The sequence below is a fragment of the Mustela nivalis genome (genome assembly GCF_964662115.1).
Source record: "Mustela nivalis genome assembly, chromosome: 8".
Taxonomy (NCBI): domain Eukaryota; kingdom Metazoa; phylum Chordata; class Mammalia; order Carnivora; family Mustelidae; genus Mustela; species Mustela nivalis.
In genome coordinates this window covers 66010586-66034467 of record NC_139027.1, presented here as the reverse complement: position 1 = coordinate 66034467, position 23882 = coordinate 66010586, and the positions used below count along the sequence as shown (strand labels likewise).

General features: G+C 38.2%; 1 protein-coding gene across 3 annotated transcripts in view; it reads right to left on the bottom strand.

Moving 5' to 3' along the window:
- Positions 1-23418, bottom strand: part of RTN4 (reticulon 4) — a 72750-nt gene extending 49332 nt beyond the window's left edge. The window contains exons 1-3 of one of the 3 annotated variants that reach the window (XM_082743572.1): positions 22596-23390; positions 3668-3724; positions 605-2998 (exon numbers count right to left, since the gene is read on the bottom strand). In XM_082743572.1, coding sequence (XP_082599698.1) covers positions 605-2998; positions 3668-3724; positions 22596-23157 — 3013 coding nt within the window. In that variant the 5' untranslated portion in view covers positions 23158-23390. Of the gene's footprint in view, positions 1-604; positions 2999-3667; positions 3725-22595 lie in introns of all 3 variants that reach the window. The other 2 variants (XM_082743573.1, XM_082743574.1) reach the window with 2 other exon arrangements.
- Between the last annotated feature and the right edge of the window lie 464 nt (positions 23419-23882).

The window sequence follows — 23882 nt, the reverse complement described above, 5'->3', positions numbered from 1 at the left end:
GTGTGTCGGAAATGTAGCGTCAAAAGAAAAAATGACAATCCCTACTTTTCAGAAGAATTCCTAACAGCATACCTCAATTTATACTTTTCAACAAAATGTCTGCTACTCAATATGCTTAACTCTATATGTATTACTGGTAAATACAGCAGTATACTAGAGAATGAAATACTAGAGACATGTTACAGAAATGTGGTTTTATAAAAATTTAAAATGAAGTAATTTCTGAGAAAACCATAGTAAATACATTTTAAAATATTTTGTTTTAATACCTCTTGCTCTTCATGCTATGAGCAAATAATGAAGGAAATGATAGAAATACATGAGGCTGATTCTAATAAAATGTTCTAGTTCCATAATATAATACAAAAAGGAGCAGTGAGTAATTGTGTGGAAAAAAAGTTACACGCAAGGGCAAGTAAAGAGTACAAGAGGAGTTAAAAAAAAAAAAAAAAGCACTAAAACTTCTGAGACCGTAGAAAAGAATTCTTATCAATGTGATATATTAGAGACTATAAATGTAATATACTACAGAAAATGCAGTGGAATGTTCCATGATAAGTCAAAAGGTGGCAAGAAAGTACAAAACAATGTATGGACTGATTACCTGAAGTTTTACTCAGCTCTGCTGAAAATATAGCAGATGGTGATCTGTTCTCTTGCTCTGTATCAGAAGGGGTTTTTTTCTCAGCTTCTTTCACAAGAACTGTGGGTTTGACTATACTGCCTATTTCTGTTTGAGTGGCCAAAGGAGAAACATCTGGAGGCAGTAAGGGTACCTTCGAAATATCAGACCTATCTTTGAAGGGTTCATCTGGGACATGGACTTTATCTTCCTTTTTAGGTTGTACATTCTTGAAAGAAAGGTCATGAGGTAACTCTGAGCCATGTAATGACCCAGCTTCATCCTGGACATTAGCAATCTCATATTTGTGGGATACTTCTAGATCAGTATATTCCCCGGTTAATTTAGGAGAAGAATCAGTTTTAGAACTGACAAATGTAGGGAACTCATCTATAATCTCAATTGGAGATGAATCTGAAAATGTTTCACTCTCCCTTACTTTTGCTTCCTTAGCAATAAATACGCCGTCATCAGAATAAACTGCAGTACTGAGTTCCTTCATCTGCAAAGGAATTTTCTCCTTTTGGGCCAGTGCTGAAACTTCGGGAGATAAGGCATCTTTTGTGGTATCTAAATTGGGCTGAAAAGATTCCAAATACGGCTTTCCCCCCTCAGGTGGTCGTGAAGCACTGAGTTTTTCCTTAGTTTCATGTTCCATCACTGACTGAGAAGCGTCCGTGAGATGTTCGTTCGCAAGTATCACAGCTTCATCTTGTTTTGGTGGAACTTCAGGTATTGAATCATCACTAAATAAGTCCACCGGTTCGGAATCAGGTGAAGAATCCTCAACTAACTCAGAATGATCAGCCACTGGCTGTGCAACTTTTGCTATTTCTGAGTAATCGGAGAAATCGGAAGATGGTTCAGTAGAGAGCTTTGTTTCTTTAATTAAATCACATGCGATAGATATATAAGGAGTTTCTGTTTCTTGAACAGCTACGTTAGTACTTTCAGGCTCTTTCATTTCTTCCTTTATTCCTGATACATTTTTTAGGGATACATTCATGGCCTCTTCATACGGTGGGGGATTTTCCGGCTCAGGTTTTCTGCTTTCATACTTAGCAGAAGGAGGAGCTTCTAGCTGGGATGAACTGGGCTGCGAGGCAGGAGCAGCAGCACCAGCACCGGGAACTTGAGAATTTAATGGTGCTTCCATAACAATGTCAGGCAACACCGGTGAAGGAGTGGCTTCAGATTCTTCAAAAGATGGGCAAAGCTGAGACGCCACAGGGTAGAGCGTCTCCTGCAGGGCTTCTGATGTTTGAACCAAGTCCATTTTTGTTTCAAAAGCAATCTTTGTACCTGTAGCTTCATTCAATTCACTTTCACACGCTTCCTGTACTAAGTCTGGGGTTAGACCTTCAGCCATGTTTGCCACTACTTCCCCAGTCACCTTTGACACACTGTCTGTTGTGACATAATCAGCCTCAGAATCCTGAGTGGCTACAAGGAAAGGGTTTGATGTTTTGGTACTAAAATTCTTCTCCGTTACAATCTGGGCCTTTTTTTCTTCTATCTTTTTTTCATCTGTCTTATTTTCTGAAGTATGATCTTCCAACAAAGGAAAGATGTTTGTTGAAAGGTTTTCAGTTGCTGTTGGGTTAAAAGGAGAACATGTGATATATGCTCCTGAACCATCTTTTACAGCTTCTGGTGTACTGGGAAAAGAAGTATCATCATTACTGCTTTCACTATCTTTTTCATGATTTGTTTGCTCAGGGCTATCAGCAAAACATTTCTTATCCGCTTTACTCTCCAACTTGCTCTCTACATTACCTCCATCACTATCTTGCTTATGAGTGTCTTTTACATCCCAAACTCGCTCAAATGGTTTGAAGTCTGCATATTCTTCCCTCATAGGAGCTTCTGGTGCAATTCCCTTTTCAATGAAACTGTCCTTTGTTTTTTCTGGAGACATAACTTTGTCCTCCTCTTTAACTGATTTATTAGTAAGGGCTATGGGTAACTCTTGTTGATTACAAAGGCTGTTATTACTAACTAATTCTTCTTTCTCATCTTCATTCTCTTCCCTAGGATTTGCTACTATTATGGCAGATTCTGCTTTTGGAGAGCCACTGAATGATAATCTCATTTCTGAGTATTCCAATTGTGAAAGCTCGGCTAAATCTCTGTCTACAAATGGATTTTTTGCCTTCTCTGTGAACTCTTTAGAAGCTTCAGTTGAGGTTTCTTGAAGTGTTCCTTCGGTGCGTGATACTGGTAAATTACCAAGATATTCGTGTTCTTTAAAAGAAGCAGCTGAGAGGGGAGACAGAGAAGGAAGAGAAGCAGCAGTTTCAAGCAGGACAGATGGAAAATCCTCTTGACCAGCGGAAACAGTGTTACCTGGCTGCTCCTTCAAGTCCATAATTTTTTCTGTGACCATGGACAGAAAGGAAAGTTAGAGAATGCCAGTGTTCTCAGAGTTAATGCAAGTTTTATGACAGATTCAAAATACGGTTAGTAAAGAGTTAATGTTAACTAAAATTAAATGTTAATAAATAATCAAGTAGTCTTGAATCATTACTGAAAAAAATTAAAGCTATTGTCAATAAAACGTGCATGGCTACAGAGCCAATTATATGCTATGAAAAGGCAAAAATTGAGTCTCTGAGGAAAAAAATCTCAAGTATAATCAATTGAGAAAAGCTACTTCTAAAAAGTTTTAGAGGAAGACAAAAAAGAATTTGAGAAGAGTTTGACAGTGCAGAAAAGACACCGAATAATTAAATTTTAAAGAGTGGCATTCATTTCTATGAAAGCCTTTCAGCTATAAGTGCATTTGAAAAAAAGGACTAGTCAATATATAAATATAAATCAGGGGTCCAAGAATTCCTTATATATATATATCTCCAATTTATTGGTTCTGTCCATTTCTCTCTTGGACATACATATAAAATATAAATTTCAACTTTTTCAATAGACAAACATTCTTGGAACCATGCTAATTTTTAGTAAACTCAAACCACTCTGGACAGAATTAATAAAACTAAAGAGTTAAGGTTAGAATACACAGAGGATAAAAGGCTAGCAGAAAGAACTTGCCTGCAGAGGAGTGTATCACAGGCTCATATGCAGCAGGAAGAGCAAAAAGTGTCTCATCTGAAAAACAAATAGAATATAACCTCAGCAGAAATAAAGACAGAGTTTGAAGGAGACTAAAGGTAAGATGAGCAAGCAAGGGTTCAGTTTGTAATGAGTTAACACAAAACTTTTACAAAGAAAAAGCCAAGATGGAAAAGAAAAAGTAGTACTATCAGTAGTACCATTAATTCAGATTATCATATATATTACAAAGATGATTAAATGATATCCATAGAACCTATCATTTCTCAAGAGGCAGTAACATGTTTATGTTAAAGAAATTTCATAAACCAAAGTGATTTTAAGATACTATTTTTCTCAGTTAATACATGCCATCCAAACTTTTATTCACATTTTCGGATAAGTAAATTTTTTTGCCCTAATCAAGGCCAAAATTTTTAAAAATGCATTTGAATAAAATTAATAATTACTTTTGCTTAATCCTTTTTTATTAGCATATGTCCAGCTTAGAAGAACACTTTCAGAAAATCATGCATATGTTCTTATACTCCAGGCTATCTCTAAAGGAAAACATTCCAATTGTCACTGTACACTAGTCTGTGAGGATATTAGTGCTATGTACCACTGTTCAAATTGCAAAGAAAACATTAATTGTCATTAGGAAGATAATTATTATCATCAGTCTTGTTTTGTTTAAAATTAACATTGAAGGATACCTGTTATTCTTTCTTTTTTTTTTTTTTTCTTTTTTTGAGAGAGGGTGAGAGACCAAGAAAGAGAGCATGCACACATGATCAGGGAGAAGGGCAGAGGGAGAGGAAGAATCTTAAGCATGCTCCACACTCAACACAGAGCCTAAAGTGGATCTCATAACCCTGAGATCATGACCTGAGCCAAAAATCATGAATCCAATGCTGAATCCACTGAGCCACCCAGGCATCCCAAGGGATACTTGTTATTCTAAGTGTTTTACATGCAGGAAAATGCTTTTCTTGTAAGTGGAATTAATATCCCCCATTTTACAGGTTAAAAACAACCTGTAATTGTTGGGAGGTCATTAGGATTACAGGAGGTCATGATAGCAGGACCATAGTCTGATAGGGTTAGTGCCTTTATAAGAAAAGACACTAAAGAGCTTGCTCATGTCTGTGTGACAACACTTCCTCCTTGTCCCCGCTCCTCCTCTCCCTCTCTCGGAGCAACATTAAGAAGCCATGTGAGTGAGTGCACAGTGAGATGGCAGAGATAAGCAAAGAAAAGAGGCCTCAGAATGAAATCTACCCTGACTAAATCTTGATCTTAGACTCTCCAGCCTCCACAACTGTGAGAAATAAATTTCTGTTGGTTAAGCCACCCAGTCTATGGTATTTTGATGTGGCAGCCCGAGTCAACTAATAAGCTACATATTGGCATATTAAGCTTGCACAATGTCACTTTATAGCTTCAGGTGGAAGATCCTGAGCTAAAGGTCCTCTGTGGTTTACACTAGAAAAAGGACTCTAGCAAAAGACAATTTGAAATAGCTTGAGGAATGACAAGAAGGTATTCCTTTAGTGTAGAGGACCTAATAAATCTGGACATTTCTTTTCTTTTCTTTTTTAAGATTTATTTATTTATTTATTTGACAGAGATCACAAGTAGGGGGAGCAGGTTCCCTGCTGAGCAGAGAGCCCAATGCAGGGCTCAATTCCAGGATCCTGAGACCATGACCTGAGCTGAAGGCGGAGGCTTAACCCAGTGAGCCACCCAGGTGCCCCTAAATCTGGACATTTCTATCTGGAAGGACAACCTAGGCAAGGCTGATCAATAGAAAAAAATAGAGATGTGGCTATCATGAACATGGACATGTCTCCCAAAGTCATCCCCCTTGGTGAATAAGAGTTAAATTCACAATGTCATATAAATTTTAGATAAATCCATACTGGGCATGATACCGTATCTGAAGGATTCTCAGACTATGTAAGGAGGGGAAAATCCATGGTATACATTTAAAAAGGTTTTGTATAACTAGAACAATAGGTTGGATGGGCAAATCAGTAAGTCATACCACCTTATGAGATTTTATAAAACATACACATGTGTATACACCTTTTTTTTTTTTTTTTTAAGATTTTATTTATACAAGAGAGAGCATGTGGGCAGAGGGATTGGGGAGCAGAGGGAGAGGGTCAAGCAGACACTGCACTGGGCTCTGAGCCTGATGTGGAGCTTGATCTCAGAACCCCGAGATCATGATGAGCGAAAATCAAGAGTTGGAGGTTCAACAGACTGAGCCACCCAAACGCCCCAGTGTGTACACACTTACAAAAGACAACTTACTATGTGATCGTCTTTAATACAGTTTCTCTTTTGTAAGATGAGAGAACCTGAGAATTCCTTTCAGTTAAAATAATGTATTATAATCTTACACAAAACTGAGATTTGAGGATCAAAGAGCAGAACCAAATAATTACACAGATGCTCCATTTAAATTAAAGGTAGCAACTCCTTAACAAAATGGCTGTTTTTTTCATCTATTTAATATAATTAAAAATTACTAATGCAGAGGCCAGTCTTCTTCAAAAGTGAACTCGAAACATGTTACTGTTAAAATTAGAGGGAAAACAAACTACAACCAAAATTGTGCCAAAAATTTATTTTTAAACATGTATCCTTATTCCTATCTAATACCAGACACTCTCCTAGTGGAAACTATATTCCTGGCACTTGGCCAAATGAGAACATTTACAAATTGGTATTTCAAATATTCACTGAATTTTGAAAAAAGAAAAATCACAAATTGAGAATCAGTCCAAAATGAACTGTGAAATAAGTATTGCATTTCAAAAAGCACTTAGAGAAAAAACAAAAACAAAACAAAAACAGAAGTCACTACCACTTGGCCCTCAAGAAGAATTGCTCTGACTTCTCATAAAGTGATCATAGGATCAAGCTGTCTGGGTTCAAATCCCAGATTCATCAATTAAAACTGTGTGACTTTGAGAAAGATACTATTTGTCCCTTCTGTGCCTCATTTGTAAAGTAAGTATAGTAACAGTACCTCCTCTTCAAAATGTTGCCAGGGAGAAAGGGGGAAGAATTAGAAACAACCTGCTCTAAGTCACAGAGCTAGGAAGCCAGAGAGCATGGATATAAACATGTCTAACTCTCAAGTTCATGTGTTTTATCTTTTGGAGGGATTAGTTTATGCATAAATACAACCAGTGTAAATTCTTTATCAGGCCCTCAAGTTTGATTTCCTGAATTAAGGTAAATTGTGATCCAGCAAATACCCTGTTAATTATCTGAAATATTTGGTTAATTGCTTCTACTTTACCAATATAATAATATTTATAGAGATAGTAATGCTGGCCAGGCACATTTATTTCAGATGCTCTTTCAATGCTCAAACCACTCCATAAAGTTAGGTCCTCCTGTTATCCTCATTTCAGAAATAAAGAAAGAGGCATAAAAAGGTGGGTAACTACCCCAGAGTCACAAAACTGAAAAATGATGGATCTGAGATTTGAATTCAGAGAGTATACAGGTCTATGTTCTTTTCTTTAATCATTCTGCAGTACCTCCTTCCCTGGACTTTATAAATTTAGAATTTTAAAATATTATTAAATAAAATTAAGGATGTTAAAAATTTTTGATTGATAACACTTACATATCATAAGCTACCAAATTCTAAGGCTAAAGAATTATTTTGCTTTGAAAAAAATCACTGATTTTAGGTTAGTCTTCCTTTTTCTGTAAAAGATTTTAACCTTCACAAGTGAATAATAAACTGTTTTATAATCAGGGACACTATATTAAAAGTGTAACATTACTGAGACATGTTATATATAGACATATACTACTACTAGGTTTATAAAAAAGGTGAACAACACCCCCTCTTTCTATGGTCTATGCTTATGTCAAATTCTAACTACTGGATGAAACTGAAACTTCAGTCATCAACTTCATTTGTGCTATTCTGCACAAACAGAAAAAATAATATTAAGGTCTTAATTCTACCCACGCTAAGTAAAAACACAGTGGCATATTTAAACTAACAAGTTTTCACTAAATAATAAGCAAAAAGGAAGCCAGAACTCTTCTGTTAAGTCTCTCATACCATCAAATTAATATTCCTAAAAGAATAATTCTAGGGCTGCCGGAGTGCCTCAGTCGTTAAGTGTCTGCCTCAGGTTATTATCCCAGGGTCCTGGGATCAAGCCCGGCATTGGGGTCCCTGCTCGGCAGAAAGCCGCCTTCTCCCTCTCCCATTCCTTCTGCTTCTGTTCCCTCTCTCACTGTCTCTCTCTCTCTCTCTCTCTGTGTCAAATAAATAAATAAAATGTTTAAAAAATAAAAAATTTAAAAAATAGTAATTCTATATATTCTCTTGCACAAAATATTTAAAAGCTTCCAGTTATCCACTGAATTATACCCGAAACTCTTAAAGCCCTGCAATAAACAGCCCCCAAGTTAGCTATCTAAACTTGTTTCAGTGACTTGTTAACCAAACATAATTCTTTCTAACCAAACCCCTCCTTCCACCTCCTGTATTATCAGAATGCTCACATCCAATAAATTCACCATATGCAGCCTTACTTTTCTTTTTAAAACACACTCATCCTTATTTTTCTAATCTCTATTTCCAGTTATCTAAGCTCAGAGAACTAAGTAACTTATTCAAAGTCATATAGCTAGTTAATGCCAAAGCTAGAAAATTATAATTTAACTATCACTATAATCAGATAGATATTTATTTCCTTATTACCCTCAGTAAAATGACTAGAATCACTACACTTTTGACAGTATAAAAGATGAATACCCTTCATAAAACCACTTTTTCCAAATGAACTATTCCTTATTATTGGTCCTAATGCTAGTTTCACTTCCTTACTCAAGTTTAAATTTAGACTGTTTCAGGGTATATACTTTGAATACTAATTATTTCCATCACACAAGGTCTGATTCCAAAATTAAAGTTCACTGAAGAGATTTTAAGTAAGCCACTTTTTAAAAAAGTAAAAGTGGCATGTCAGTTTTGAACTTACTACTTGTCCAATTTAAAATAGGCTATTATGATCTTACTAACATTCACACACTCTTATATTGAATATTTTTCTTGACATGTTCATTTCAAAACCTGCTCATCAACCAAAAGTAACTGGTCAATAAAAACCATAACTAATTTATAAAAGACAGGAAATAAACTGCATTTTAAAAATCATATAATTTCTGCTATGAGAGTAATTCCATCAGATTAACCTAACATAAATAACCACAAAACAGGGCAAAATACTGAAGCAACTATCTTGGGACACTGGACAACAGGAAGTGCAGGCCGTGATTCCTGAGAAGTAGGAAGCATACCAGATGATGCCCTGGCTTTCTGCTTAAAAGCTCTTTGTCACAGTACATGGAAAAGGAGGCCAAGAAGCACTCTTGTTGAGTTGAAGAAGCCGCTGACTTGTCTGGAATTTGTGGGGCAAGGTAACATAAAAAAGGAAACTTCATAGAAAAGGAGCTCCAGAAATCTGGATAGAGGGTCTTTTGAAATCCTTGGCTCAACTATGCCTCACATATATGGCACAAGACTTACAGAGGCCAAGCAGAGAATCTATGATAGAGTTTTGGAGAACAGATATTTTGGAGGTCAGATTCTACACTGGAAGACCTGACCAGAAGTTTTTGACAAACCAGAGTGGAGAGATCTTGTTGAACACCCCAAGTATAAAAATGAGACCCCAGAAAAGGCATCCTTTAAAGGAAGACTACTTTAACCTTAAAGGTTACCTAGTCTAGGTTACTTGGTCTAGATTTGGACCAAAAGTCAGCAAAATATGGCTTGTGGGCTAAAATTATATTGAAAGACAGCCTAGTTCATTTGTGTGATGTATTGTCTATGGCTACTGTGGCATGACTTGAGTAAGGGCAAACTTGAGTAGTTACAAAAGAACCTGTAGGACCACAAGCCTAAAATATTAATTGTTTCACTCTTAAAAAAAAAAAAAAAAAGGCCAACTGTGGACCCTCTGGACCCTCCTTTTAAAATCATGACATGAAAGATCAAGATGATTTGCTAGGGAATTAAGTGACTTCCAGAACAACACTAACAACACATCCATGACAACCAGTATAGAATAAAATATTACTGAACATGAAAAGACACAAGAAAATAGGACTATAAATAAGAAAAAACAGCTAATATAAACAAAGAAGTAATGTAAACATTTTATTAGCAAACATTAAAATAAAAATTAAAATAGCCCTCAAGTATATACAGCAAAAGATGGGCATAATGAGCGAACAGAGAATCTTAGTAGAGAAACACAGACTAGAAGAGAAAACCAACTAAACATTCTATGACAGAAAACTATATTAAGTGAAAGAAAAATTCACTAGATGGGCTTAAAAGCAGATTGGGTGGTAAAGAAAAGACCAGTAAGCCTAAAGAATGAGCAATTAGAAACTATCCAAACTGAAGCACAGCATGGGGAGAAAAGAAGTCTCAGCAACCTGTGAGACAATCAAGCAGTTAAATTATATATAATTGGAGTCCCCAAAATTGGCAACAATGACTGAAGCAGAAAAATAAATAAGTAAAGATATTATGGCCTAAAATTTGACAACTGTGATGGAAAATACCAGCTCAAGGGACCAAGAAAGCTCAAAGAATAAACACTGAGTAGAATAAACACAAATCCACAAAGAAGTAAACTGTCAAGATCAAATTGCTGAAAACCAAACACAGAGAAAATCTTAGAAACAAAGGAAACAGGCAGGGAAACAAGAAGAATGACCTAACCCATCACTAGAAACAATGGAATGCAAAAGATAATATCTTTATGTGACGAAAAATCTACCAACCTATCATTATATATAGTCAATTCTTATTATCCACTGATTGCCTATTTGCCCACTGCCTACTCACTAAATTGATATTCCCCAAATCAACACTTAACATTAGTGAATGTGTGCAGAGCAGTGAACCCAGCAAACGTTCCCAAGTGAGGTCAAACAAGGCAGCCCCATGCCTTCTTGCTTCAGCTCTCATACTGAAAACAGGTGTACTTTTTGCAGTTTATTTAGTGCCATATTTTTTCTTTTTGTGTGATTTTTTTGGTGACTTTGCTATTTAAATTGTTCTCTAAGAACAGTGCTTTAGTACTCTCTGGTGTTCTTGAACACAAGAAGGCCATGATGTGCCTTACAGAGAAAACACATGTTTTAGATAAGCTTCATCCAGGCATGAGTTAAGTAATACTGGTCATGAGTTCAATGTTAAAAAATCAACAATATACATTAAATATGCATCTTTAAATATAAACACACATAAAACGAAGTTATATATACATCATTAACAAAAATGGTATGACTAGTGGTTCACAGAAACCTAAGCCTGTATTTCTCTAGAAGCAATGATTCAGTATTTGCTAATTCAGTATCTTCGGTGGCTATTGAACTTAACTACCATGAGCAACAAGACTGACTATATTCATCAAAAATATGCTTCAAGGGGCACATGGGTGACTCAGTCAGTTAAATGTCTGCCTTCAGCTCAGATCATGATCCCAGGGTCCTGGGATTGAGCCCCGCATTGGGCTCCTTGCTTAGTGGGGAGTCTGCTTCTCCCTCTCCCTGCTGCTTCCCTGCTCATGTACTCTTTCTCTAATAAATAATAAAAGATGAAAACAAAAGCTAAAAGAAATTGTCACCAAGAGATCTGTACTACAATAAATGTTCAGTAAGTTCTTCAGACTGAACAAAAATGATACCAGGTAGATCAATGAAGATCCAACCTGGATCTTCAGAAACAAAGAACAAAAATGTTGAATTCTGAGTAAATACGAAATATTCTCATCTCATAATTTTTTTAAAGAAGTGGTAAATATGAGTAGATACATAGAATTATATATATATATTATATATATATATTGATTTTTGAATCTCAAATAATTATTGTATGCAATATAAGTGGAATAGGCTGGCATGCCTACTAGGTAATATATATTCAGTTTCCCTAAGCTCAAGGTTCCTCTCCTACAATACAGCACAGCAAGTTTAGTGTCACTCGACCCTCTCAGCATTGCCCCATAGGAAATGGGGCTTAGGACACCTGTATAAGAAAATGCTGAGGGCGCCTGGGTGGCTCTGTGGGTTAAGCCTCTGCCTTTGGCTCAGGTCATGATCTCAGGGTCCTGGGATCGAGTCCCGCATCGGGCTCTCTGCTTGGCAGGGAGCCCGCTTCCTCCTCTCTCCCTGCCTGCCTCTCTGCCTACTTGTGATCTCTGTCTGTCAAATAAATAAATAAAATCTTTAAAAAAGAAAAGAGAATGCTGATATGCCAGCTATTATCACTGCTATAAGTAATAAAGTCCTTTGTCCCTGACCCAGGCATCTGGGTCTTCTGTCAGCATTCAAGAAACTATGGCAAGCTATCCTGTTAGCTTGTTATGGGATAAACACTATGTTTCCAACCCTAAAATGCCATTTTCCACATTGCTCTCTAGACTGAATGCAATCCCAACCAAATTCCCAGCAGACATTTTCTAGACATGAACAAGCCGATTCTAAAATATGTATGTCAATATAATGGACCTAGAAAGAACAAAACTATTTTGGGGGAAAAAAAGCGAAATTTGGAGTAGGCATACTACTTGATTTTTAGACTACTGCAAAGCTATAGCAAATAGTATTGGTATAAGGATACCAAAAATATAGATCAACAGAACAAAATACATGTACAAACACAGACCTACTTATATGGCCACTGATTTTCAACAAAGGCACCAAAACAATAAAGCAAGACAAATTCTTCCCCAAAAAAAAAAAAAAAAAAAAAAAAAATCTCTGGGATAGCTGAATATCTGTATGAAAAAAATAAATTCTAAACACTTCCACAGACAAACTAATTCAAGATGTATCTAGATTTAAACATAAAAGCTAAAACTATAAAGCTTTTGAAAAAAACAGAATGTTTTCACAACCTTGGAGTAGGCAAAGATATCTTGGACAGCACACAGAAAGCACTAACCGTAAAAACTGATAAATTAAGAATTCTTCAGAATTAGAAAATCATACTCACTTTTATCAATAAAAGTAACAGGCGAGATACAGATTAGAATATATTCACAATGTATATATCTGACAGAAGACTTTTATCCAGAATATATTAAGAACTCCCTATGAGCAGTAAGAAAGACATACAAGACAATGTAACAACAGGCAAATTAAAATTACTTGGGACCCTTCACACAAGAAAACATACAGGTAGCCAATAGACATGTAAAAGTACTCTAATTCGGGGCACCTAGGTGGCTCAGTGGGTTAAAGCCTCTGCCTTGGGCTTGGGTCATGATCCCAGGGTCCTAGGATCAAGCCCCAAATGGGGCTCTCTGCTCAGCGGGGAGCTGCTTCCTCCTCTCTCTCTGCCTACCTGTGATCTCTGTCTGTTGAATAAATGAATAAAATCTTAAAAAAAAAAAAAAAAGTCCTCTAATTCATTAATGATTAGGGAGATCTAAATTAACACCACAATGAGAAAAAATTATGAATCCACCAGAACGGCTAACATGAGAAAGAATGATATCAAATGTTGGTGAGAATGTGAAACCACTACAACTCTCCTACTGTGAGTTGGATGGAAATAAATTGAGTTGATGGAAGTAAAGAACACTGGAGAACAGTTTGGTAATTTCTTATAAAGTTAGATATATACATAGCCCATGACTCAGCAATTCTAACCAGTTACTCTTACTCAATTCTATGCTCTTTACTAAGAGAAATGAAAACCAATAGCATTCTTTTGTTCATAGTAGCCAGAAGCTATAAATAATCCAAGTCCATCAACAAGTGACTAATTCAACTATGGTATAGTCTTATCATGGAATACTACTTAGCAATAAAACTGCTGATACCTGCAACATCATTGATAAATCTTAAAAACATACGGAAAGCAAGTAATCAGACTTAAGAGTACACACCATATGATTCCATTCACATGGTGCAATATAACAGGCAAAATTAATCTGCAGTGAAAGAAATCAGGACAATGTTGCTTGGGACTGGGGGTGCTGGAGGAAGGTCGGAACAAGAATTGAATTTAATTGACTGCCAGGCCCAAGGGATCTTTCTGGGATGATGTAAATGTTCTCTATCTTGACAGTCGTGTGGGTTAATGTGTGGATACACTTGTCAAAAATAAAACTGCTATAACTTAAGATCTATGTATTTTACTGTATATAGATTATATCTTAATGCAAACATTAAAATGAAAAAAAGTATATGAGCATTCTTCAACAAATAAATTTTGGAGAGATAATCCAAGCGAACAAGGAACAGTTAATGAGACATAAAACAAATCAATCCATTGTAATATGCAGACTTTTGAATTCTAATTTAAAAAAAAAAAAAACTGGTGAAAAAATAAAAACAAAAAAAGACCATTCACAACATATACACACTAACTGGTTATTTGATAACATTAATTTTTGTGAAATACATTGGGAAACCATCTGATTATTGGGTGTTCCAGTTATATTTGGCAAAAAGGAGTAGTTACAGAGGGTGTGGACCATGGGTTGATAGCTATTGGGGCTCAGTGACAGCTAAGTCAACTTTCATCCACTATTCTGTCTTTACACTTCAAATTTTCTACAACAAAAAGTATAAATAACTTTTTAAAATCTTTCCAAAAGAAACAAGGCAATGTAAACATACTAAAATTCTATCATATAGAAGCAATTTTAACCAGTTTTACCCACAACTCTTTTAGCAATTAAAATATGTATGTTTGATTCTATCAGTGCTAAACTTAACTGTAGCTCCTGATGAACATGTTCCATTAACAAAACTTTAGTTAAGAGGGTCAAAAGAAAATTTCGTGGAATAAAGGGCACCCAGAGGGCTCAGTCAGTCAAGCATTCTACTCCTGATGTCAGTCAGTCAGCTCAGGTCCTGATCTCCACATTGTTTGAGCCCTGCCTTGGACTCTGTGTTCAGCAGGGAGTCTGCTTGAGATTCTCCCTCTCCAGCTCTCTCTTTGTTTTTAACAAGTTGCTCTGCATAAAAATTAAAGTAACAGAACTTGATAGATTTTCATATTAAACGTTTCTATAATTTAACATTGATGTTGATTAGTTGAAACTGAGAAGTTTTAAAGGCTATTTATGAAAGGGATTTACATGGTTTAATTTCCTTAAAGAAAAAAAATTTTAAGGAAATTCCCTTCTTTTTTGAGATCAAAGACTGCAGTAGCTTTAAGAAATGTTTTTCAGGGTACCTATGTTGTACAGTTGGTTAAGCAGCTAACTCTTGGTTTTAGCACAGGTCAAGCTTTCATGATTCGTGGGAACTGACCCCTGCATCAGGCTCGATGTTCAGTGAGGAGTCTGCTTAAGTTTCTCTCTCCCTCTCTGCTCCCCCTCCAATGTTCTCTTTAAATAAATAAGTAAATCTTTTAAAAAAATGTTTTTCATGCTCTAGGTCAGGTTTACCTAGCACTGTCAAAACATTGAGATAAATAAGTCTAATAATGGCACCTTCCAATTACTCAAGTCACAAGTCAATCTGTAAAACTGGACAAAAAATATGCAGGCCAACCTAGAACCCAATTAAGATTTTTCTTTTTTCACAAAAGATGTTGTCAAGTAGGTTAAGTTTATGATCACCCCTACAGTACAATCACAAGACTCCTCTGGTTTTAAGACAGCAGAAAGTTCTTTACAACAAGGGTCTTATATTTTTCCCTTTATCTGCTACATGCAGATCTCATAAATTCTCTCTACTCATCTTTTTATAATGTAGTCTTTTTTTTAAAGATTTTATTTATTTGACAGACAAGTAGGCAGAGAGGCAGGCAGAGACAGAGAGAAGAGGAAGCAGACTCCCCACTGAGCAGAGAGCCTGATGCGGGGCTGGATCCCAGGACTCAAGCCAAGGCAGAGGCTTTAACCCATGGAGCCACCCAAGAGCCCCTCTACTCACCTTTTTGTCCCCATATCTAGCCCTAAGCCTGGCTTTAAAAGAAAAGAGAAAAAAAAAGGAGTATGCTGATTTTTTAACTAATCCTGAACTTCTAAGGGACCACCAAGATAACCAGACAACTGCTAAATCTGTTTAAACAACAAAACTTTAAGAGCCGCCTTCTCACAATTCCATCAGTGGGAAGAACAAGCTATTAAAGAAATCATGTTTCGTTTTGTTTTTAAAACTAGTGGGCCACTTAAGGATTCAAAGACTGCTAAAACAATAATCCAATATTTAGTAGCTACAGCTCTAACTACAAGAGTATAAAGAATGTTTCTTCCCTTCTCAAGTTGTGTTTTGTTTTTGTTTTTGTTTTTTGAGAAACCAAAAAGTGAGATGACTTCTTTTTACCAGTCTATATGCATGATCAACTGAAAAGAGGAGGCCAAATACCTATATAACCCAGAATTTCAACTGTTTCATGCTAAGTAGGCCCGAATACTTAACAATTGCCTTTTAAAGCCTATATTTCACATAATTATAAACTAATTTTTAAAAATACACATTAATAAAAACCAGGTTTGTAGAAAAAATATGTAATATCAATTAAAAAACATACATCAATTCTCCTCTAAATTAATGAATAAATTTAATATAACCACACTATAATTCTGATAGAGGGAGAGGGGGTTAAATAAACAAATTTTAAAGATAAAGTAGAAAACTACACATGCATATATAGCCAGAAAAAATAATTCTGGAAAATGCTATCAGCTAGTATTTCATTTGAAAGTTATAGCAATTAAAACAGTTTGGTCCTATATATGAAAAGACAAAGACATGGAATAGAAGAGGAAATATTTCACCCATTCTACAAGCATATGACAAAAGCGTCATTTAAAAGAGTAAAGACAATGATTCAACACAAATGACGTTTGGAAAAATGAGAAATCATGTTGAATAGTAAAATAGTATATCACTACTTTACTCCCTAAAATGAAATAAACTGCAGAGAATGAAAGAATTAAATGTTAAAATGAAATCATAAAAATCATAAAAGTACTAAGGGAAACATAGAAGCATCTTTTATAATCTTAGAAGTCTTCCTAAGAATTATACAAAACTCAATGACTTGTATGACTCAAAAGCATAAAAGAAAATGATAAATCTGACTACATAAAATTTCTGCATAAAAAAAATTCCAAAGATCAAAATACAAATAACCAATCATGAAAAAAGTTTTCAGGACACAACAAAAGGCTAATTTCCTTAAAATAGATGAAGTGTTCCTAAGTCTGTAAGAACAAAAACCTAACAGAAGAATAGTCAAAAGCTGTGATCAGAAAAAAACTTACTGCCACATAAGCCAAAAATATACTCTGAAATGTAAATTTTTTAAAAAAGAAAATTTCCTAAGCCATTTATTAGTCTTACCAATACACTGTAATGGTAAAGGCATAAGGAAAACGGTACTCTAAGCACAATAGTTGTGTGAATAGAGGCTCCAATAACTCTTTGTAATGCAATTTGGCATTATCAAAGTTTTAAACACAGATACCCTCTGAACCAGAATTTCTACTTGCATGAATTTATCCTACAACACATATAACAACACGTATTCCCAAAGAAATATATATATAAGTGTTAACAGCAACATTATTTATAACAAAAAGTTGAGAAACCACCCAATTAACCACCCATAAGATATTCATCAATGATTCACCCATATACCTGTACATGTAAATAAATAAATACTTTCATTCATAAGAATTCATGAGAGAAAATACTGTAATTCTAGGGCTATAGAGAATTTGAAGGTCAGTTTTCATCTATAATATCATATTCATTCAACAAATCTCTTGAGTGCCTACACCACATCTAAGGCACTGTGTTCAGCAATAAAGATATGTCACATCGACCTTTTCCTCAATGGAAAAAAGGAACATAGCCCCTTACCCAAAGGAGCATACCATCTGGCAGAGAACAGAAATGAGTAAACATACCATTACCATATATGGTATGATATATACAATGAGATAAGAATAGAATGTTATGAGAATACATGAGCAAAGCAACTTAAAAATAATCACCATTCCAAAAACAAAACAACAGCTTAAACATAAAATGATTAACTCCTCCTTTAGAGTTAAAAAGAATCATTAGCCACCAGTCTAAGAAGAAATTAGCATCAGTAAAGCTGGGTCCCACCTTTTTGCATGTCTATGTCCCATAGGAGCCAGCCACAAAAGTCACATTCACCCTTTTAAACACTGAAGAATTATGGTCTGCCCTTACAGTTTCCATTTCTGATGCTGTCACCCCCAAAGGGACCTTCTAGATTCTGTATTTAGAAAAGGAACAAAAAGTCTCAAAGAATGTACTGTAAGACTAGTGTATCTACAACATTACTTCTACTTAATCAGAAGTTTCAGGAAAGAAGAAGTATCATCCACTGAGTAGGTACTTTTTCCTGGGCTAGCACAGTACCTTTAAATGTGCCATTTAATTTGGGGCCTTGCATCAGAAGTGTTTCAAATAAATTGCTTTTGGGTAGATTATGAAATAATTACACATAAAACAGAGCCAATTATTAGATAACAGATAATATGCTCCTTTTTAGAAAAATTTTTTTATAAAGATAAATCTTGGGACGCCTGGGTGGCTCAGTTTGTTAACATCTGCCTTCCACTCAGGTCATGATCCCAGGGTTCTTGGATTGAGTCCCGCCTGGCCTCCTCGCTCAGCAGGGAGCTTGCTTCTCCCTCTGCCTGCCACTCCCCCTGCTTATGTGCTCTAATAAATAAATAAAATCTTTTAAAAAAAAGATAGCAAATATTCCAAGTTTACAGGGATATAGTGCTAAAATAGCATGTTTTTAAATACTATTCCTTGTAATGAGGTATTTATCAGCAGTTCAATATGTACCCACCACTTCATTTTAAGAAGGTTTGAGGGAGCTTGCCAATTACTAAAAAGGGCTATAAATTTGAAACAGAGCATGGTAGGAAACAATCTAAAATGTAACTCAACGTATACATAAGGAGCATACCAGTTCCCAATTTTTATTCCCAGTCAGAAATTAGAAATGGCTTAAAAAAAATTATTCAGAATCTGTAAATTCATCAGTTCATTTCCTTGTTCCCAATTTCAAAGGAGGACAGGGAATGGATAGGGTATGAGATAGCTCCTTCTGTAGAAGCAACTGCTTCCTAGTAGAGTCACATCACTGTTTACTTGAATTTTATATTAAGAATTAGCACTTAAGATTTTAAACTATACGTCACTGAAAATCTTTTTACATTTCTACTAGGTGCTCTTATGCCACTGTATCTAATCATATAATTAATGACTTTTTAAAAGACTAATAATTTTTAATCCCAAGCCATAAGCTACACCTATGAGCAGCATTCAATTCTATACAAATTTCCATTTCAAATAACAAATTTGGACAGTCTCTGAAATTGATTTAGTAAGCACCAACATTCTTTTCTTTCTATTTACATCTTTGGCCCCCAAGTCCTATCAATTCTTCTTTCATAAAACCTTTTTTTAACCTATAAAATAGAGATTTGCAGCCAAAAAACCATGCTTCTTGTAGTTTCTTATATTCTTCCCTTCTATTCCATTTTCACTGACTGAAACAGTAGTGAACTAGTTCAGGCTCTACTCATCTCTTTCAGAACTACTGCAAAAGCTTTCTAAATAATTCCCTGTTCTTCTTTCCATCCTATCTTGAATACTGTCACCAATTCATTTTTTTTTCTAACACTGCTTTTATGATGCCATGCCTCAGTTCAATAATCTCCAATGGCCTCCCATGGAATAAAGCAGTAATTCAGGACATGGGTAAAAATAATGAAAGAACTTTACATTTTGGAAACAACACAAACATTTTTGTTTCATAATATAAATTACAGAAAGAGCAACTGTGGATGGCAGAGCATGGATTAAAAACAGGATTCTAAAACTCTTGTATCTTAATTTAGTAGTATTCAATATGCCTCAGAACCCAATCTACCACATTTTTAATCTTAACACTGGTTTAGAACATGATCAGAGACCAGCTCAACGTCATGTTAATGATGCTTGCATTTCCCTCAACACAATTTTTATCCAGAATTTTCCTCACGTTTCTTCAAAGCCCTTTAACCAACCACCTCTCAAAGTGAAGCCAAATGTTTTCTCCGTGAAAAATGGTCATCAGGTGAGAGGCTTCCATCTCACTTCATTACTGCATCACAGTGGGCATGCTCCAAGCACAACAGAAAACAGCAAAATTACTACTTTCCTAGGGATGGGAATCGGAGTTTATTCAAAAATAATGTAAACTACAATGTTAATGCCCAAGTGTCAGGAATCTGCCCAACTCAGTAAATATAACCCTCTTCCCATCGGGCTACTCTATGTTTTTAACCATGCCTTATATTCACTTCTCATCTTGTCTCTACTCTCATCAGTCCTCACAGGTCCTCCAAATCTTCAAAACCCTATTTTTGCTCCAAAATCACAATATAACTATTAAGGAGTATATTTCTAAACTAAAGAATATCTTTTTTTAAAAAAAAAAAAGTAGAACTCTTCACCTTGGCCTGTTAGAGACCCCAGATGGTCTACGTTTAGCCCACCTTCCCATCCTCACCTGACACCAGTGTCTTGCAAGTTTTTCTCACTAGTCTTCTTACTACACTTTCAAACACAAAAAGCTAATTCCTGCCTCAAGGCTTTTGTCTTCCTATGGGTTGCTTGGAAATTTTTATCTGCAGCTCAAACCTCACCTCCTCACAAAACCACTTCTCAATGCTACCCTACTTAAAAACAGCCCCCACTCCCCCACACCCATCATTTTCCATACCATCATCCTTTTTATTTTCCTCGTAACACTTATCACTATGCTTAGTTCCCTACTTATGTGCTTATCACCGTACCCCCCTCATGGGGAGCACATGTGTTTTGCTCATTCATTGCTATACCCTCATAGCCTAGAATAGAACCAACCCGCCCCTTTTATAGGTAATCAATCATCAGCTGAATGAATGAACAAACCGTTAAGAACCTAAGACTCACAGAAATGGTTTAACTATCCATGAATAATCGTGATATTCAGTGGTTTACTAAATGAGTAAAGTTTTGAAATAGCTATCACCAATGCAGAATTAGGGAACTATATAGATAAGAGTCGCAGAGTAGGCACTATTCCCTGTCCTTTTTCAAATTCAGTATTCCAAAAGTCAAAATTCCAAGAGAATGCGGTCATCTCCTAAAACCCTAATGTTCAAAGATCAGAACTCTTCTCTTTGTTCCCATGCTGGTATACAAGATGACAAATCAGTATGCCATTGTTCATCATTAGATTTCCCACTTGCAAATTTCTTATTACTCTTTATTCTTCCACCTCCCCTTAGTTTCTTAAACGTGTTTTTTAATTCAGAAAAAGCAAAGATTGAGTTACTCCATATCTTCTAATATCTTAAGGGCAATGATTAGTGTTTTGAGTATGGGGTATTTCATCTGGGGTATGTCATTATCAAGATGTTATTCAGAAACATCACCATTGGCTTATTTCCCTGTTGTGGAGAAATGAACTGAAATATATTCTGTGATCTCAGATTGGTTTTCTTCTAGAAAATGAACCATTTCTAAAATCCTACAAGGCAATGAAGATTTCTCAACAAGCAGTTAACACTACCAGATTCTCATCCTTTTATAAAGAAAGGTCCTACTGCTTGCTGGGGAGACCCTTTCTGCCCCCAAAGTGACAAGATACATGCTAGTAAGTTGATAACTTGTCTAGTAAGATTCTCCATCTCTAACCAACTTGATTTTTTTCTCTTCCAAAAGAAACAATTTCCCAAAATGAAAAGGGTAATAAAACAATGTCCCTTTAAATATATATATATATATATATATGAATTCAGAATGAAAAGATTTGTTAATGTTTATAACTATGCAGATTTGTCCCTGTAGACCTAAACCACAGAACTTCTAAGAAACAGTATTTCTAACCACTACATGAAAATACCTTTCTCAAAACATTTCATTAAGTCTGGTGGCAAATCTGCCACAAATTCAACTGACCTATCAGCGGTAAAAACGCCACAGGTTTCCCTTCTTTAAGAATGTCAACCATTTTGCTTTTTTGTCTCTCCGATCCAATTATAATGCATCAAGAGCCTAAACCACCTGACAGCAATTCCTCTCACTCAGCAGCTGAGACCCTGGTAGAACTGCGCCCCCTCGGACTACCGATGCTCAGATCCCGCTTCCTTGGCTCGTTTCTGCCGGGGAGTCGCCACATCACAGCGTGGATAAACTGGGCGGTGGCAGGACTTTGCCAGAACTCTCGCCTTCCCGATTCTCCACGCGCCACACCACTGGAGGCGCTCTCCCTTCACTAGAGTTGGGTCAGTGTGGATGTTTTCCACTGGGCCAGCTCCCCACCAGCGCCAAGAGTCGAAAGGGAGGGGAATGAGGCGCTGGGGGGCCACCCAAGCCAGGGAGAAGGGGGGGGGGCAGGGCTCAATGCTGGCAAACAGACTAGCAGCACAACTACGCCTCTTTCCTAGGAGCAACCCAGACTGGTAGACAAAAGATGAAGGGCGCCAAGGCCTTTCCATCCTCACCCAGGAACCTAACCAGCCCAATGTATCCGCAACCCTAGTTCATAGATACAGACCCAGCTCCTATTAGGGGTGGGTGCCTAACTTCCGGGACGCTGCAGAACAGGGACCAGAGGGAAGAAGCCCGGAGCAGGCGAGGTGCACGTGTTCCCCGAAACCGAGACAGACAATAAAGAACAAGCCCGGGTTTCCTTGTCCGCCCCACCCTGCTCCTGACGGCTCCTACCAGGGGGGGCGCCTTCGCCCGGAGGTCCACGGACAAAGCCCCTCGGGGCGGAGAGGAGGGCTCCGCCCGTGGCATCTCGGGGTGCACACAAAAGACGGAGGGGAGCGAGGGGCTGCGCGAGGCGGGACGGCATGGCACTTACCCACTGAGCCTGAAGAGCCTCTGCGCTTGGGCGCGGCCGGGGTGGAGGGGGGTGCGGCGGGGGCCGGGGCGGGTGGGGTCCACGCGGGCTCGGCCTGAGGACTCACGCTGGCCGGGGGAGGAGGGGGAGGCCGGGCCGGAGGCTCATCGTCCTCGGGGAGCTTGGAGGGCAAGGCTGCGGCAGCTGAGGGCAGGGAAGGCGCGGGCACCGCAGGAGACACAGGGCTCGAGTCCCAAGACGGCGGCCGCTCCGGGGCGGCGGGGGGCGCGGCCGGCAGTGGCCCCCGGGGCGCCGGGGGCACGAAGTCACTGCCGAAGTCCAGCAGGGGCGCGCCAGCGACGGGGGCGGTGGGCACCGGGGCTGCCGACAGCCCGGTGGCGGGCTTCCTCTCCAGCACCTCTAGCTCCTCCAAGTCCTCGTCTTCTTCCTCCTCGTCTTCCTCCTCCTCGTCTTCCTCCTCGTCCTCGGGCTCCCTCACGAACTGGTACTTGAAGGGGGGCTGAGGCCGGGGCGGGCTGTCCGAGGACGAGGAGACCAGAGGCGACTGGTCCATGTCTTCCATGGCTGGCGGGTTGGAGATGATGCTGCAGCTGCTGTCTCCACGGGACGCTTCTCCTCAGAGCCGCGGGCGGTTGTGGGGGTTGGGGAGGACTGAAGGGGCAGGGCCGAAAGAGCCCAGAGACCTGCAGTGGCGAAGGCTCCCGGAACAATGAGACTGCTCCTCCTGCCTCTGCGCCCGCGATGCGCCACCCGCCCCGTCCCCAGTTGCCGCCACCGCCCAGACGAGCGAAGGAGAGAGGCCAGAGGATTCTCCGCCCACTTTGGCTTGACTTACCCTCCCTGGCAGGGAGAGGCAGGGACTGGCGCGGGAGGAGGGAGCCAATCGCCTACGGGATAGAAACGATGGGCAACCAGCCAGTCCAATGGAAAGAAAAAGAGAGAAAGGTGGGTGGAGCCTTTTGTACTTCCTCTCTCCTACCGGCTGCGGTGCGTTCGATGGGAGGGGTTTGGACCTGGGAACCCCACCCTTCCCCTTGGATAGACGCGGGGTGGGCTGGGGTCTCGGCTTTGCTCAGAGCAGGAGGTCGGTCTGCAGTTCCAGTGCCGCGTAGACTTGCGGCAGGACGGGCTGCCTACCCGGAAAGATTGACGGTTCCTCGCCCACACCTCCGGAAGGGCGTTATCCTGGGGGACTAGGAGTGGTAACTTTCCACCCAGGAAAGAGAAAAACCCAGAGTAGAGAAAGGTAGTGTGAAGTAGGCCCTAGGACTTAAGTATACGCTAAGT